The following is a 15,580-nucleotide window of genomic DNA, read 5'->3' as shown; positions in this document are numbered from 1 at the left end:
TTATACCACGGTAGATTGTTTCAATCCAGCCTGACATATTTCTGGAATGGCACGCGATTGTCCATCACAGCCGTGGCTCGTAGCCAGCCAGAGAACATTTTTCTAAACAACACAAAAGGACCCTTGTGCTCTTGATTGTAACACCAGAACCACGCTCTGTGACATAAATCATTAATCTCTGTGCATATGGTGCCGATTAATTTGTGTATGCAAATGGAATGCCATGTCAGTTAAGATTATACTGTGGGGATCAGCGTGGAAAGGCCTCCCAAGTTGTTTGACATAAAATGATGAATGAGATATGGATCAAAATTGTGAGGAAAATCAGCTCAGTTGGGCTCTGCGATGGATTTTATTTTCACCCGGAGAACAAAAGATCAGGACTTCCTGCTCACTTCTTTTAATGTGTCCAAACTCATAAAATGAATGAGGAACGACATAAACAGCTCTGGGGTGTTTATAAAAGGTTCTTTAAGTAGAAAAGTTAGAACCACAACCAAATCCAGACACATGTTGTGGTTCATGGAAGTAAATTCCAAATCTGTTCAGGGAATTCCTTTGCTAATGCATGAAAAACATATGAAAAGCAATTTCTATCATCGCTCAGATAATCATTTCTATTTGTGACCCTTTATTAAAGACCGAATCACATTTCATTACAGCAGTCCACAACATTTTTATATGAACCATTTGGACATCCAGAGTTAAAACCTGGGAGTTATGATCCGAGTAGTAAAATCACTGAGAACAAGTGAGCGAGTGCTGCAGGTTTTCTCATCCGAAAGCCGATTATATTGATTGTTTATAGGGTGTGAGTCCTCTAAATTCTATATGACCATGTTGCAATAAAGCCTATATGTTATAAATGAACCTTAGGAGGCAGGTAAACTAAGTAAACAAGCATTGTAAAGATTTTATAGTGGTTTTAAAAGAGGAATCTCTTTCATTTTTCGTGGTTGACAACTTTTTTCTCCCAAACAAGTCTAAGGTAATTACACACATTAACATGTAAAAGTGCATGTTGTCAGACCAAATTGTGCACTGTTTAGCTCAGCCTCCATCTCCATGAGAAAAAGAACATTTTGAGATGTAACTCACCCCTAACAGAAAGCTTAGCTCTGCAAAGAATGGTTTGCAGTGTAAAGGAACATCAATCATGTGGCACATAAAACTGCTCTATATGATCCATAAAATGCCTTTATACACAATGCTTTTAGACTGAATATAAAAATCAGTGCAGTGACCATATCAAGTTATGATATTTGATGAGCGTTTAACAGTTTGGGCTTCTGCCAAGATGTGAGTTAAAATAAATATCGTAACAGCTTAGTCATTCATTTAGTCATATGTCATTGATCTATTTTCCATTTCAGTCATTGCCAGTGACATAATGGGTGATCACTCCACCACGAAAAAGTAACAAAAAGCTTAAAGAAAAGATCCCACACTGAAGTCCCAAATGTGTGACTGCACAGAGATAACAACTGAATCTAAACTACTGAATCTGGAAACAGCAGTTTTCAGAAAACTGTCACACCAGAAGATCCACTGAGTTACTGTATAGTTTATCACATCTTCATCAGCCAACAGGGTTTGTCCAGTTGCCTTAGAATAGTAGATTCCTACTTTCCAAGCACTTTATGGACACTTATGTTGATCTGCAAAACAAAACAAAACCCCAAAAGAAAAATATTCTGAGGAACCAAAAAATAACAAGAAACCCTCCCCCCTAAAAAACTGTAAATGAGCAACAACATAGTAAATTCAATAATATGACATTTTACAGGGGCTGCATCACATTGGAGGATTTGTGACATTAAAATTATTTTTATTCCCTGATATTCTCATTTATCTGGCCTTGATTGGGGTGTAACTGAGAATTTTACCTGTTCTATATTGTAATTATGGTTAATTTAGTTCATCTTGTATTAGAGTTCACACTAGACTAGTAGGTAGATAGGGTGGCTTGGTGGTTAGTACTTTTGCTTTGCAGCTGGAAGATCCCCAGGTCATGTCCTGGTCTTCCCTGGCTCTTTCTGCATGGAGTTTGCATGTTCTCCCTGTGCATGTGTGGGTTTTCTCTGGGTACTCCGGTTTCCTCCCAGAGTCCAAAAACATGCTGAGGTTACTTGATAATTCTAAAATTCTAGGTGTGAGTGTGATTGTTTGTCTCTATGTGTAGCCCTGTGACAGACTGGTGACCTGTTCAGAGTGTCCCAAGCCTTCACCCTAAGTAAACTGGGATCGACACCAGCCCCTCCATGAACCTAATGAGGAGTAGACGGTGTAAATATAATAGATGGATGACATTTTACATAATAAATGATGACATACATACATACTTATTAGACTTAAAGTAAAATTTCCAAGCCTTTTCTTTGTTTGAATTTTGATGACTGGTGTCTAGCTCATGAAAACTAGAAATCCAGTATCTCAAAATATTATTTAGAATTTACTACACACAACCACATTGTCAGAGAAGCCTGCTGACTTGAAAGTTGTCCAGAAAACTATTGTCGACATCTTCCACAAGGAGCCGCAGAAGGTCATTGCTAAAAAGGCTGGTTGTTGGCAGAGTGATGTATGGAAGCATATTAATAGAAAGTTGACTGGAAGGAATAAGAGTGGTCAGAAAAGGTGCACAAGAAAAAGGGATGTTTGCAGTCTTGAGAGGATTGTCAAGAAAAGTTGAACCAAGAACTTGTGAGAGCTTTACAAGGAGTAGACTGACTGGTGGAAGCACAGACATGTTCAGGAAAGGAGCGACAGCTGTCACTTTCCCAGTAACAAATTACTGAATCAGAAAACTGAACTGTTTTTTTAGATGAAATTTTTGCATTTCATTTGGAAATCAAGGTCCTGGAGTCTGGAGGAAGAGTGTAGAAGCACAGAATCAAGTAGTTTGAAGTGTAGAGTGAAGTTTCCACAGTCAGTGATGATTTGTGATGTCATGTCATCTGCTGCTGTAGGTCCACTGTGTTGTATCAAGTCCAAAGTCAGCATGGCATCTACCAGGTGATTTTTAAGCACTTCATGCTTCCATCTGCTGCCAAGCTTTATGGAGATTCTGAGTCCCTCTCCTAGCAGAATTTAGCACCTGCCTGCAGAGCCAAAACTACCGGAAATGGTTTGCTCACCATGGTATTACTGTGCTTGATTGGCCAGCCAACTGACCTGACCTGAACTCCATAGAACCACAAATGGGATATGTTCATAATATAGATGAGAAACCAAAAAATACGGATGAGCTGCATTGTAAATCTTTGTGGATTAATGTGGGGAAATATTCTGACAATTTAAGATATTGGATTTCTGATTTTCATAAGTTATAAGGCATAATTATCAAAATTAAAACCAGAAAAAAATAGTTTGAAATATTTTGCTTTACACGAGTCTTGAATATATTAATTTACATATATAGTATGTATACATTTCTTACTTAACTGAAAGAAAATATAATTTTTTTACGATACACATATTTATATGCATTGCAAAAAAGTTTTTATTTTCCATCATAAAAATATGCTACATTATACGTTGTTGATTGAAGATGCATTTCTTCTACTTTTCTGTTGTAAAAACATCTGTAATAATTACACAAGATATCCCTGATTTAACAGACAAATCCATGTGAAATGATGGAACCAATATTTATTTTAGTTCTTTATCAGTATTTGTACCTCATTTTATAAATATATTCACAATACATACATTAGATTTAACAGCTTCATCTAGTAAGTAAAAACTGAATATGATGTGCAAGTACAATAAATTTGTAAATGCCTTTTTATTTAAAGAAAGTGCAGTTCATGGCGTTTATTCATGGTGATGGCTTTGAATATAATTTTACATTAGACATTTCTATTTTTCATATTGTGTATTTCAAAAATACAGGAAAAATCTGTAAATTAATGAGGAAAGTTTCAGCAATTTTATTTATTTTATGTTACTATATATATTTCACATTGTGCAGATAAAGCGCGATATTGTTAAAAATAATGAGGATAAATAAATAAACTGACAAAGATCCAGTCTGGACCTGCTTTTCAGCAAAATAATATTTATTATTTTATGACATTACAAGATTATTTTGAAATTTAAACACACCTTTTTTGTAATTAAGTGATATTATTGTGTATTTCATAAATACAGGAAAAATATGTAAAATAAAGATCAAAATTTCAGTAATTCTATTTATTTATTTATGCATTATTATTTCTATTTATATCCATAAATGTGTATCACAGTTTGCAGATGATGTTTGTGTGATACTGTAGAGAAAAAAAGAAAAAAAACACAAAGACCCAGTTTGGACCTGCTTTCAGCAAAGTAATATTTCTTTATTTTTAATAATGTCACAAGATTTTTTTATATTTAAACAATAAATATCAATGGTATTATAATTTTAGCTCTGATCATTCATACTTGCAGATAATTATATTTTTTTCCCTCACTCACTCATTCACTCAATTCCATTCTCATTTAGACCTAAATCAAACAACCACATCTTTCACACAACCAGACGCGGTCTTTATAATACACTAGAATATTCCATAACTCACATTAACGCCACTAGCAGCTCTCTGCTGTATTGAATCCATAATTCGCTGCTTTATGGTCTGTACAGTCCATCTGCCGCTAAATAGCGCACAGACACCGCCATAAATAGCGAGGCGTTTGTCTACATCGCGTGAATCGCAGCACTTCTCTTGGCCCTTGCCGTCACGTCACGTCACGCCGTGGATGTGGATGCTGGCTGTGGAGGCGGGGAGCGGCTGTCCGTGGTGCTGATGGGAGTGATGCTCTCCAGCTCCGTGCAGCCGCTACTGCGCATGTTGCATGACAGGTACACGCAAAGCCTCCATCTTGGGCATCCCGAGCTGAGGCGAAAGGGCAGCAGCCATATACACACAGTGACTCCAAAAAAATACAACAACAAGCGCGCTGGGGGAGGAGGACACAAAACTAAAAACAAAGAAATTATTGGCAATTTGCCGAGATGTAACTTTTTCTCTCTCCTGAAAAGCCAGGGACACGAATCGCTCCGGAGAGGAGACCAGGATGGAAAAGAAAGACGGCGGCTGGTCTGGACGCGTCTGGTAACGACTCTACTCGCACAGTCAGCCGCGCTGGATCCGCTTTTTCTGAGGATTTGACAGGTGCCAGAGCCGGAGAACGGTGAGTGGTCGCTGCGTGTATTGTGACTTTTTCGGTGTGTGTGTTTTTTTTCGTGCGCTCTGGTGGGAAGTGGAAGGGAGAGGCGCGTTCACATGTACTGGAATCCTCCCCTCCCCTGCATCCCCCCGTCATGGTGGTCGCTGTTTTCCGTGTTGTTCCCTCCACAGTCCCTCTGCTCAGGCTTCTGGCCAGTGTCTGCCTCTGTTACTTACTTTACTCTTGTTCTTGTTCTGCTGTTGACGTGCAGCCACAGGTTGTGAGGAGCTCCGGCAGTCCTGCTTATTTGTTTTGTTTGCGTGGGAGTGCATTTGGAGGCGCGCATCCAAGGCCCTGTCCTGGCAGGTTAATGCATTTCGCAGTCAGATCAGGACAGAAAAGAGCCAACTGAAGTGTGCAATACTATTAATATGCAGAATCAAGTGATAGAAATCATAAATGTTGCATTTTATTTTCACCTAATCACATCCCTGTGTTGGTTACCATCAATTTTAATAGCTCTAAAATAATAATCACTCATCAATTTTAATATTTTCTCCACCTTGCAGGGTGTATTTGGCGCAGAATTGGAATATTTATAGTCGAGGATGTGAAAATCACAGCTTGCAGAGGTCATGTGTGCAGAGAGCTGCATATTGACCCAGAGGGCAGATCGTGTGTCAGTCACCGCGTGACAAAGCCTCTGCAGTTAACATTGCCAGCAGTGAAGAACAGCAAGGGCGATGTTCTTCAGTGGTGGCGCACAGTTGACTCATATAGGGCCAAAATCAAGCTCTGAACTTCTGTTTTGATCAGCATCGATGACGACTTGGTTCATTTGTTTGAATGTGTTAAAAGTGTGCACACAGTCTAGTGTGAGCTCTCATGCAAGGTCAGCTAATTTAAACAATATTACAATGCAGAATTGGTAAAAAAAATTTCAGTTCACTCTCCAATGAAGGCCAGATAAATGAGAATACCGGGAGAATAAATAGACTTTTTAATGTCACAAATCCTCTAATGTGACGTTTACCACTTGGACTGAAAAAGGAGCTCAAAATTGAAGCATTTTAGGTTAAATTTGAAAGATTGGAAAGAAGAAGAATAAACACTTCTGTGACTTTCCTTTCAAAGTTTGAGCTTTTATGATGATAAAAAACATAATTCCACCACTGAGGCTGCTTTGCAAAGTGAATCTTAAGGGTTGTGAAATGATCTGCTACAAAGGTGCAGAACGACACATGCCTGGATATGAAGGGTTCACTGTCCAAAAACTGATTAAGAATCAGATGTGTCAGAGGGCATATCAAGATATCTAGATGCATCTTAATTTGTAGCAATGTTCAATCATTCTGGTTCATTTGTTTGAATGTGTTGAAAGTGTGCACACAGTCTAGTATGAGCTCTAATACAAGGTATACAAAATTACACATAAATAACCAACAAAACTGTTAAAAATCTCAGTAAGCACCTGAATCAAGCCCAAATAAATGAGAAAACCGGGGAAAAAAGATACTTTTTTTAATGTCACAAATCCTCTCATGTAATGTTTTTACCACTTAGACTCTAATAGGAGCTCAAAATAGACACATTTTAGAGGGAAATGATTCACAAGATTGAAAGGAAGAAGGATAAACATAAAACTTTTCATCACTTTTTCTTCAAAGTTTGAACTTTTAAGATGAAAGACTAAATAATTCCACCACTGAGGCTGCTTTGCAAAGTGAATCTTGCAGGTTGTGAGGTGATCTGCTACATCTGACAAAGGTGCAGAACGACACATGCCTGGCTGTTAAGGGTTCACTGTTCAAAAACAGGTTATGAACCAGAACCAAGATGTGTCAGAGGGCATATCTTGATGCGTCATATATCGTAATAAAACTAAATTATTCTGGTTCATTTTCTTAATTATGTTAAAAGTGTGCACACTCGTCCAGTGTGAGCTCTCATGCAAGGTACACAAAATTAAATATAATTACAATTTGGAAAAGGGAAAATTCTCAGTTAACACCCCTATCGAGTCCAAATAAATAAGAATATTTCAAAATCAAGGTACTTTTTAATGTCATAAATCCCCTAATCCCTAAAGGAGCTCAAAATAGACACATTATAAGGGAAATGATTCACAAGATTGGAAAGAAGAAGAATACTTTTTATGACTTTTCCTTAAAAATTTGAACTTTTATGATGAAAATAACATATTCACTACATTTTAAAGATGACAAAACGTTCTGACAAAGGCACAGAACGACACATGCCTGGCTGTTAAGGGTTCACTGTCAAAAGGAGATGAAGAACCAGAACCACGATGTGTCAGAAGCCGTATCAAGATATTTACATTCGTCTTCTTTTGTAATAAAACCCACTTGTTCTCTACAGTGTAGACGTTCCTCTGCGTCTTCGCTGTCCTTGGCAACAAGACTGTAGTAAAGAGTCTGAGATGGGAGTTGTCATGTTGAGAAATGCCAAAGGGAAGATAGTATAGAGAATTTATAGGCCACATAAGAAACAGCTTCTAAGAAATGTGGTCGGGCTGCCAAGTCAAACACTTGACACCGCTCCAGCTTTGCCATCTGATACGTGTGGGTTAGTGTTGACGAACACTGGCCACAATGTGGAACACAACCAGGCCCTCCATTTCTCAGGAGTTTTCCTAATCGATAAAGCCATGCTGACTCGGTTTGGGCAGGACAAGGTGTTTGCATGAAGACAAAAAAAAAGACCCTGAACAGAGCTGTGGAAAGGATTTCTGCTGGAGAAGATGATGATCAATGTGCAGGCGAGGAGCAGACAGAGAGTTGCTGGGCCAAGGCAGTGAGAAAGAGAGAGAGTGTCTCTGTCTAGACAATAAACTGCCTCAGTTAATATACAGACTTGCTGGCAGGCTGTGTGTGGGGGGGTGAGGCTGCTGGCTTTGCTGTTGGTCTCAGTGTCCCAGTGCAATGAAAGGGCACCGCTTTCCTGGACGGGGAATGAATCACACAGGTAACTGTGCTTGGTGGCTGATTAATGGGCCCTATCACGAAATGCAAAAAATGCATTCTCTGCGTGTTTATTTGTATATGCATAGTTTTGTGAATGTAAACACGCAGGGCCACATTATCTGTTATCCGCCTACATTTCAGGATTGTGGAATCGGAAAGTAACACTACAGTGATCATAAATCACACCAAATGTTATGGATTCTAAGCTTGATAAAGCAAATGTCCCGCTGCAGGCAGGCAGGCAACAGCCCTATTAAGCCTTTTCTTTTCAGGCTCGAGACTGAAGTCGATGGTGTTTCAAGCAATATTTATCCTTTAAAGGTCACATTCAGCCGCCTAGTCCTGAGTGACCATTGTTATTCAGGTGCATTACTCCGATGATTGAATTTATGCTTGAACTTGCTCCACTTTATTAAACCTTGTCGGACTGATTCATTTACGTTTCAGACATTTACTGTATGTGACATGCATTCAGACTAAATGGGAGTACATCATGCCATGAATGTAAGGGTCAAAGTTACAGACTTCAGGAAATAGATGAAGTGCTCTGAAGCTTTGTGCTCCCACCAAGGGCAAGGCGTCATTATCCGCCGTCTGCCGTCACGTGAGATTTGTTCGATGTGAAACGAAAACGATTATTAAACTGCACTCTTTCGAGCCCGAAAGATTTAAGTTCTGTCTCTCTCGTGCTGTATCTGAATGGTTTTGTTTTCCTTCACAGGCTTAACTCACACCAGAATGGGCATGAGGAAGTTCGCCATATTTCTCTTGGTCCTCTCTCTTTGTGTAGAGGGAGGATCTGCCAAAGAAAAAGGAACAAAGAAGGGGAAGAAGAAAGGGAAACAGGTTTATTGTCCGTCGTAAGTATGGGATCGCTCTGTCGTATTGTGTAACGGAAAACATAGGGTGTGTACTTCATGTAGCATTTATTGCTAATACTAAGCGCAGCAGTGACGTGAGTTTTAAAGGGATTTCAAACTAATCTGTGATGGATTTTCTCAAACTATTATTTGCATTGCAGGACTTAAAATTGTTCAGAATTACAGGACAGATTGAGACATTCTGACTAAGAAACTTACCAATAGCAGGCCGACCAAACCCAAAGATGCTGGAACCCACATTTCCCATAATGCAGCTGACCACATTTTTTTGTTAGGCCCTCACTCCATCAACAACACACTTTCTTTTTAAAGTTTTTGATGCACACAGTAAAGCTAAGATAAGCCCAAATCAGACTGCACATAGCAATGTGTGCATCATTGCAGGAAATATGATACCCTTAGCTTTTTTGGTTTATTTTTTTTATTTTCCACAAGACAAAGGGTACATTCCCATATCCATTCTATTGTAAGATAATTAAGTATAGTATGCCAAAAATGCTTTTACATCCTACTACATCCGATCGATCTGATTTTGCATTATGCAAGCCAGCATCCTTCTGGCCCACAATCCTCTGAGCACTTAAGTTACACTATATGATAAAGGTTTCAAATGTCCCATTTCAGCTTTTACATTTTTTTTTTTTTTTTAATTTTTTGGTGCAGATGATCTCCCTGTTATCCTAGAATGACAACATTCTTTGAAAAAAGCACAAACAAAGTCATGTGGTGATTTTTTTTTGTACTTAAAAACAACTAAACTAAATATTGCAATGTCAATATTCCCCAGTACTTTGCAGCCCTAAGTCTGATTACATCACCGGCGATGTTTTCCCAGATTCGACTAAGCTCCTGCCGAGACACAGAGGACATTATACAAGTGTTTTCATTGACTGAGCGGTGCTCTTAGTGACTACTAAATCTCTTGACTTGCATGTGTGAAAATGGTAGACTTCCTTTTGATTCTGTTTTACATGTGCTGGATTTTACTTGTCAGGTTTTATCCATCATTTGCATCCGAGCAGATATGAAGCTCTGATAGGTTCTTAAATCCATTTCCACTAGGATCAACTTTTGAGAAATAAATGCAAACAAGGGATGTTTAAGATAATGTACATGGAATGATTAAACTGCAGAAATAAATACTGTACTGTACTCAGAACAGAATAATACATGCCTATCATGCCTTTGGAGGGTCCATTACCTTTCTGTATTATAGAGCTGCACCCTCTACTTCCTTAAATGGGAACAAATGGCCTCACAATGAAGCTTCTAGAAATGAGGGATAAACTGTTTGATGTAGTCCCAGTATTGGCAAGTGTAAGCTGTATGACATGTTCCGTGTTTAATGCTGCAGATGTCTTTGTGGATCAAGGAAACCACTTGGTTCCAGTTTAGCTCTTGTGCTTGAGGTTGTCAGAAAGGTCTGTTAAAAGAGAGGGGGGAAAAAAGGGTTTAGTGGGTGGGAATTGTGTGTTTCACTTTGATCAGGGGAACCGCAGAACATATACACACGGCGCAGTATTTCTGTGGAGCACTTTAACTCATCCTCAGTGCATGATAAGGTTTACATAATGATATGTAAAGTGCTTTGAGAGGGGGAAATTCTTTGGCAGGAGAATTCATTGCCACCCAGGAAGAGGATTTCTGTTTCTCCTTGCTCTCCTGCCAGATCTCGTCCTCCCCTCTCTCTCTGTGTGTGCCATTGTTTTTTTCATTAGTCAAGCTCCGAGAACAGATGATGTTTGGCTGTATGTCTTTGAAATTCACCACTTTGTATTTTGGTGGGAATTTTCAGTGGACACCTGTTTTTGCTATTTTGCGGGTGGCTCAGGGGGAAATTATGTGTTGGTTTCAGTAGAAAAAAAGTGGAAATACTTTGCAAAAATAAAAAGTTGATAAATCATTTGTACACGCTGTCATACACCTGACAGATGAATTTACACAGAGGTAGATATTATTTAGTGAGCAACTTGTTTCAACAACAAAGTGCTGACAGAAGAATACAGTAGCTTTGGAGTTCTGGAATTCTGTATCTTTTCTTCTTTCAAAATGATCAAATTAAACATTTTTGTCACATTTATCTAGCCTAGCCGCGCTAGACAACCCACGGCAACGAATTTAATTCTCTGCCAGGGTGGGTCTAGTTACCCTCCATAAGGCTCGAGGCTGGATGCTCCTAAAACTGGCCGGACGAATCACCATGAAGTGTAGAGTCAGAAGGCGGGCGTAACGAAGTGACGACAGAGGCGCGACGATTTTTCGACTTGGCTTTGGCCACAGCCCTCAAAGATTTGAAGCTAAAATTCAACTTGAAAGATAAACAAAGGACGGCACTGAAGTGTTTCATTGAGAAGAAAGACGTATTTGGACTTATGCCGACGGGATATGGCAAATCCTTAATATACCAGTTGGCTCCGCGGCTCCGCTGGTTGGGAAGCTTACGGGACTTAGCCACAATCCGCCGGTGCTCTAGGAACTACGTCAGCCTATTCGTTGCGTTGATTGGTTGTATACCTACCCAATTGCTGCAGAGGGATTTGATAGACAACCTTTTAGCCCGCCTCCCTCCCTGTCGAGCTTCCCTAGACCCTTGTGCCGTCAGAAACATGGGTGTAGCGTGGCTCGGCTAACATTTATCCACTTTCTAACATGTCCAGTTGTTTTGAAATGACATTACAACTTCAGCTGGCCTATATTTTGTACGAGTTGTACTAAGTGTTAGCATAACAACACGCTAAGACACTTGGATGTCACTAAGAGCATGTTAAAGATTATTATTACCATTGAGCTTATCCTCTGTACAAAATTTTTAAGCATGGGTATGTTCTTAAAAAAATGACATACTAATGTGTATTTCCCAAAAAAAAAAGTAATTAATTGTCTTAGACGGTCAAAAACAGTGTCTTCTAGCAGCCTCAGTGATCACGCCAGCTTCCCCAGTCATGTTCTGGAAGCTTCTCAGAAAAACAGCACATCTCATTTCTAAACATTGCTTTGCTCTAACATTGTCTGGGTGGTCCAAATCCTAAAAGCTAATTTAATCCCAAACTGGTAGCTCTCTCAGGTTATAGTTTAATCAGAGAGTGTACAGAAGTGAGTGCACTGTGCATCTGCACTGCTCATCTGCCAGGAATTTGACCTGCTAATGTAATTGTGGCTAAAGTTCCCTCTCTGTCTTCTTTGTTTGCAGACAGCTGTCATCTGAGGATCTGGCTCGAGTCCCTGCGAATTCAACCAGTAACATCTTGAACAGGTTACTGATCACTTACGATCCGAGGATACGGCCCAACTTCAAAGGCGAGTCTTTCACCCGGCTTTATCTGCCTCTGTCTAGTTTCAATTTACATTCCAGCTGAAGTGCTGTTGTGCTAATTAAAGAAACACGTTTACGATGAATATGCACCAACAGATTTCTTCACAGCATTTGAGTATCTGCAGACTGTAAATGTGCAGACATTAATCAAAATGCATTCCCTGTTCTGTGTTTGCAACATATGTTACAAAACATTTACAGAAAACTGATGTTCTCAGGTTGACTAGTCCTTAAAGACTTGTTAGCATGAAATTACTCAAATGCTATTATTTAGGACATTTTGTGTATTATATTAGAGTTCTTGTTATAGGAAATGGCCATTTTTTTCATATTTTATTTGTATTATTACTTGAATAATAATAAAAAAGCTGCTAAAATCTGTCTAAGGTTGGGATTCAGTGGCATTTAATCAAATCTAAATCCAGTATTTAATCTACTTATGCAATCCAAATCCTTTTTGAATCCCTTATCGAATCTTGTTCAATTTAGCTTTTAGGATTCGAAAGTTATAAATAACTACCAGTCAAAGCTTCACTTTGGTCTGTGGTCAGCTGTTGTTCATGAGAAGCCAGAAACACTAAATTTTTCAGTGGTAGCTTCTAAAGTGATTAATATTAATGAAGCTGGATAACAGAAATAACAGTTGGGGCCAACTGAATTTAAAAACTCATTTTTTACGAAGTGCTTGTGCCAAAAAAAGGAGGTGCTGCTTCACTGCAGGGAAATTCTGATTTAATACTGTAAAAGTAACTGGAACTTTCATGTATTTAACGTGCCACAATCAGCTGCTCGTTTCTCTCCTCTGTTGAATGAAAACAACACATTATTTGGGGAAAATGCATTGATCATTTGAAAAGACGCACCTTTATGTTCACAAACATTCTTTGCCTGCAGCTCAGAGACATTCAGAGAGAGACACACATTTACCAACAGACTAACATTTCAGTACCAGTTACCTGCAATTAACCTTATAAAGAGAGAAACCTGCTAATGCTACCTGGGTGTTTTCAACATTGGTCATGCCAATAAAGAATGACACTGGGAGACATAAGATTAATGGACCTGGACCCGTATTGAACTGTTAAATCCCAAAATCTGTCTTTTTTTTCCCCCATTCTTAACCGCCCACCGAGTATCCATCTTTAGTGTTTATAGTGCACATATCACACTGAAGCCAAGGCCATGCTTCGGTCTCACAGAAACAACTATAAAAATAACAACGAGGTGACTGGTGGCCTCCTTGTCTGACTGATAGTCTTACCAGTTTTCAGGTGGATCCTCGGATAGTTTCCATCCTCTGCCACTTGGCAGCAGAGGCTGTATCTGGGACTGAGTGTTTGATGTGCAGTGAGCAGACTCATTCCCTCCCCGACTGGTCCTGCAGCCAAACATCTGCTCTTGATTTCGGGGTGGGCTGAAAGCTCCCTGTCCATTAAGATCCATGCCATAATCTACCAAATTAACATCTAAACTGAGCCGTGTGCATTACTTTCCCCAGGCCTATAACACAGTGAGCAGATTTTATAGGTCCTATAGAGAATCTTAAGGTAACACCAAAAGTGTTTCTAGAATATTAATTCGTTTACTTGGTTGCATTAATGCAAAGACGATTTGAGCTCTGTGCCACCTCGATATTATGTGCATTAATTTTGCGAATTGCATGGCAAGAGTTTATCCTGTGAAACTCCCAAACCTCCAGTAAACACCTCAAAGGAAATAATTTATTCAAAGCAGGGTGAGCAGTCTGCATTCATCAAGGATATTATTAGTTTATGCGAAAAGGCTGAGTGGAGAGAGTTGCCAGTATAAATGTTTACAGTGTTAGCTTAGCAAAGCCATGGGATGCTCTTCAGAAGGGATTTTTTTTTATCTTCTGCAAATCCTGATCAGTAAAATAATCAATTTAATCACCAGGTAGAGTATGTATTGGCATACAAATATAGACATGCAGGGTTTTAAAGAATATACTAAAAATTTCAGCAGTACCTCAGTCTCAATTCAACATTGCAGTGAAAAAGTGGATGCAACGCTTAATATTACAATCTTTTCTTTCCCTTTTCTAAATTCAGGAATTCCTGTGGAGGATAGAGTGAACATTTTCATCAACAGCTTTGGCTCGATCCAAGAAACGACCATGGTAAGAATTCACTTCAGTCCCACTGCAGCCTGATGGTATTGGTGATCGATGCTCGTGTCAATCAGGAGCAGTGGATCGTAGATGAAAACTGCTTTATCCCAAAAGTTTTGGGAAGAGTGCATGAGCGTGTTTTCTAGACGGTATCAGAACATTTAGCAGTGAATCATTATGAAGACTGGAGTTTTCATGCCTCATTTATCTGATGGCTTAATTGCTGATAAAGAAGTGCGCTTTGAATACTAATAACCAGATTAAACTCAAGGACGGCGCTGGGTCGACTCTTGTTCACTTAGGAAACAATAAGGAGGCTTTTACTGATTCTAATAAAGTTGACTTACCGGAATTTTTTAATTTAAAGCAGCTGGAAGGAAGCCAGTAAACATGGACTGATGTATTCAATCATGCAACGCAGCAATGTAATTAGTGGACTCGATTCTGTCACATGCATCTTATGCGGTGCACTTGACAAGCTGAAGCCATCTGTTAAGAAAGAGGACACCTCTCCTCACAGAATAATTGAAAGCAGAGCATTAAAAAGCACGTTCTGGGACCTGTGAAGTGGATTATGGAGCCAACATTTTAAATTTCTGAATAGATCAGAATGCTACCAAAATGCAGAAATGCAGTTCTATTCTGACACTTAAAGTTTAAATACACTAAAAAGTTTTGGGAAATGACATTATTTTTGAAAGAAAAGCATTTTTTTCAATGAAGATAACATTAAATTAATCAGAAATACAATCTAGACATTGTTAATGTGGTATTCTAGATAGAAACAGCTGATTTTTAATGGAACATCTCCATAGGGGTACAGAGGAGCATTTCCAGCAACCATCACTCCTGTGTTCTAATGCTAAAGTGAGAGTTTTCATGGAAGACATGAAATTGTCTGGGTAACGTCAAACTTTTAAACAACTGTGTATATATGTGTAGCAGCCAACGTGCAATTCATTGTCTCTTTTTCCTGACGTGGCATTTTCTCTGTATGAATAACCGAGTTTTAGTCACAGAACAAACTGCCAACCTTAGTCTTTGCAGGAACAGACAAAAAGTCCAAGGAGTGGTCAGTGTTCATAAATGTTTAGGGTTCGCTCTTATCCAGTTTTATGAG

General features: G+C 39.0%; 1 protein-coding gene across 3 annotated transcripts in view; it reads left to right on the top strand.

Moving 5' to 3' along the window:
• Positions 1-4,700: 4,700 nt before the first annotated feature.
• glrbb (glycine receptor, beta b) overlaps positions 4,701-15,580 on the top strand; it is a 28,522-nt gene continuing 17,642 nt past the window's right edge. For 2 of the 3 annotated variants that reach the window (XM_022210904.2, XM_022210888.2), the window contains exons 1-4: positions 4,853-5,178; positions 8,860-8,998; positions 12,210-12,316; positions 14,402-14,469. In XM_022210904.2, the coding sequence (XP_022066596.1) occupies positions 8,877-8,998; positions 12,210-12,316; positions 14,402-14,469 (297 nt within the window). In that variant the 5' untranslated portion in view covers positions 4,853-5,178; positions 8,860-8,876. The other variant, XM_022210897.2, reaches the window with a different exon arrangement.

Source organism: Acanthochromis polyacanthus, chromosome 10 (assembly GCF_021347895.1).
Source record: "Acanthochromis polyacanthus isolate Apoly-LR-REF ecotype Palm Island chromosome 10, KAUST_Apoly_ChrSc, whole genome shotgun sequence".
Classification (NCBI taxonomy): Eukaryota; Metazoa; Chordata; class Actinopteri; family Pomacentridae; genus Acanthochromis; species Acanthochromis polyacanthus.
Note: the sequence above shows the minus strand (reverse complement) of the source record. Positions and strands in the feature narration are given on the sequence as shown.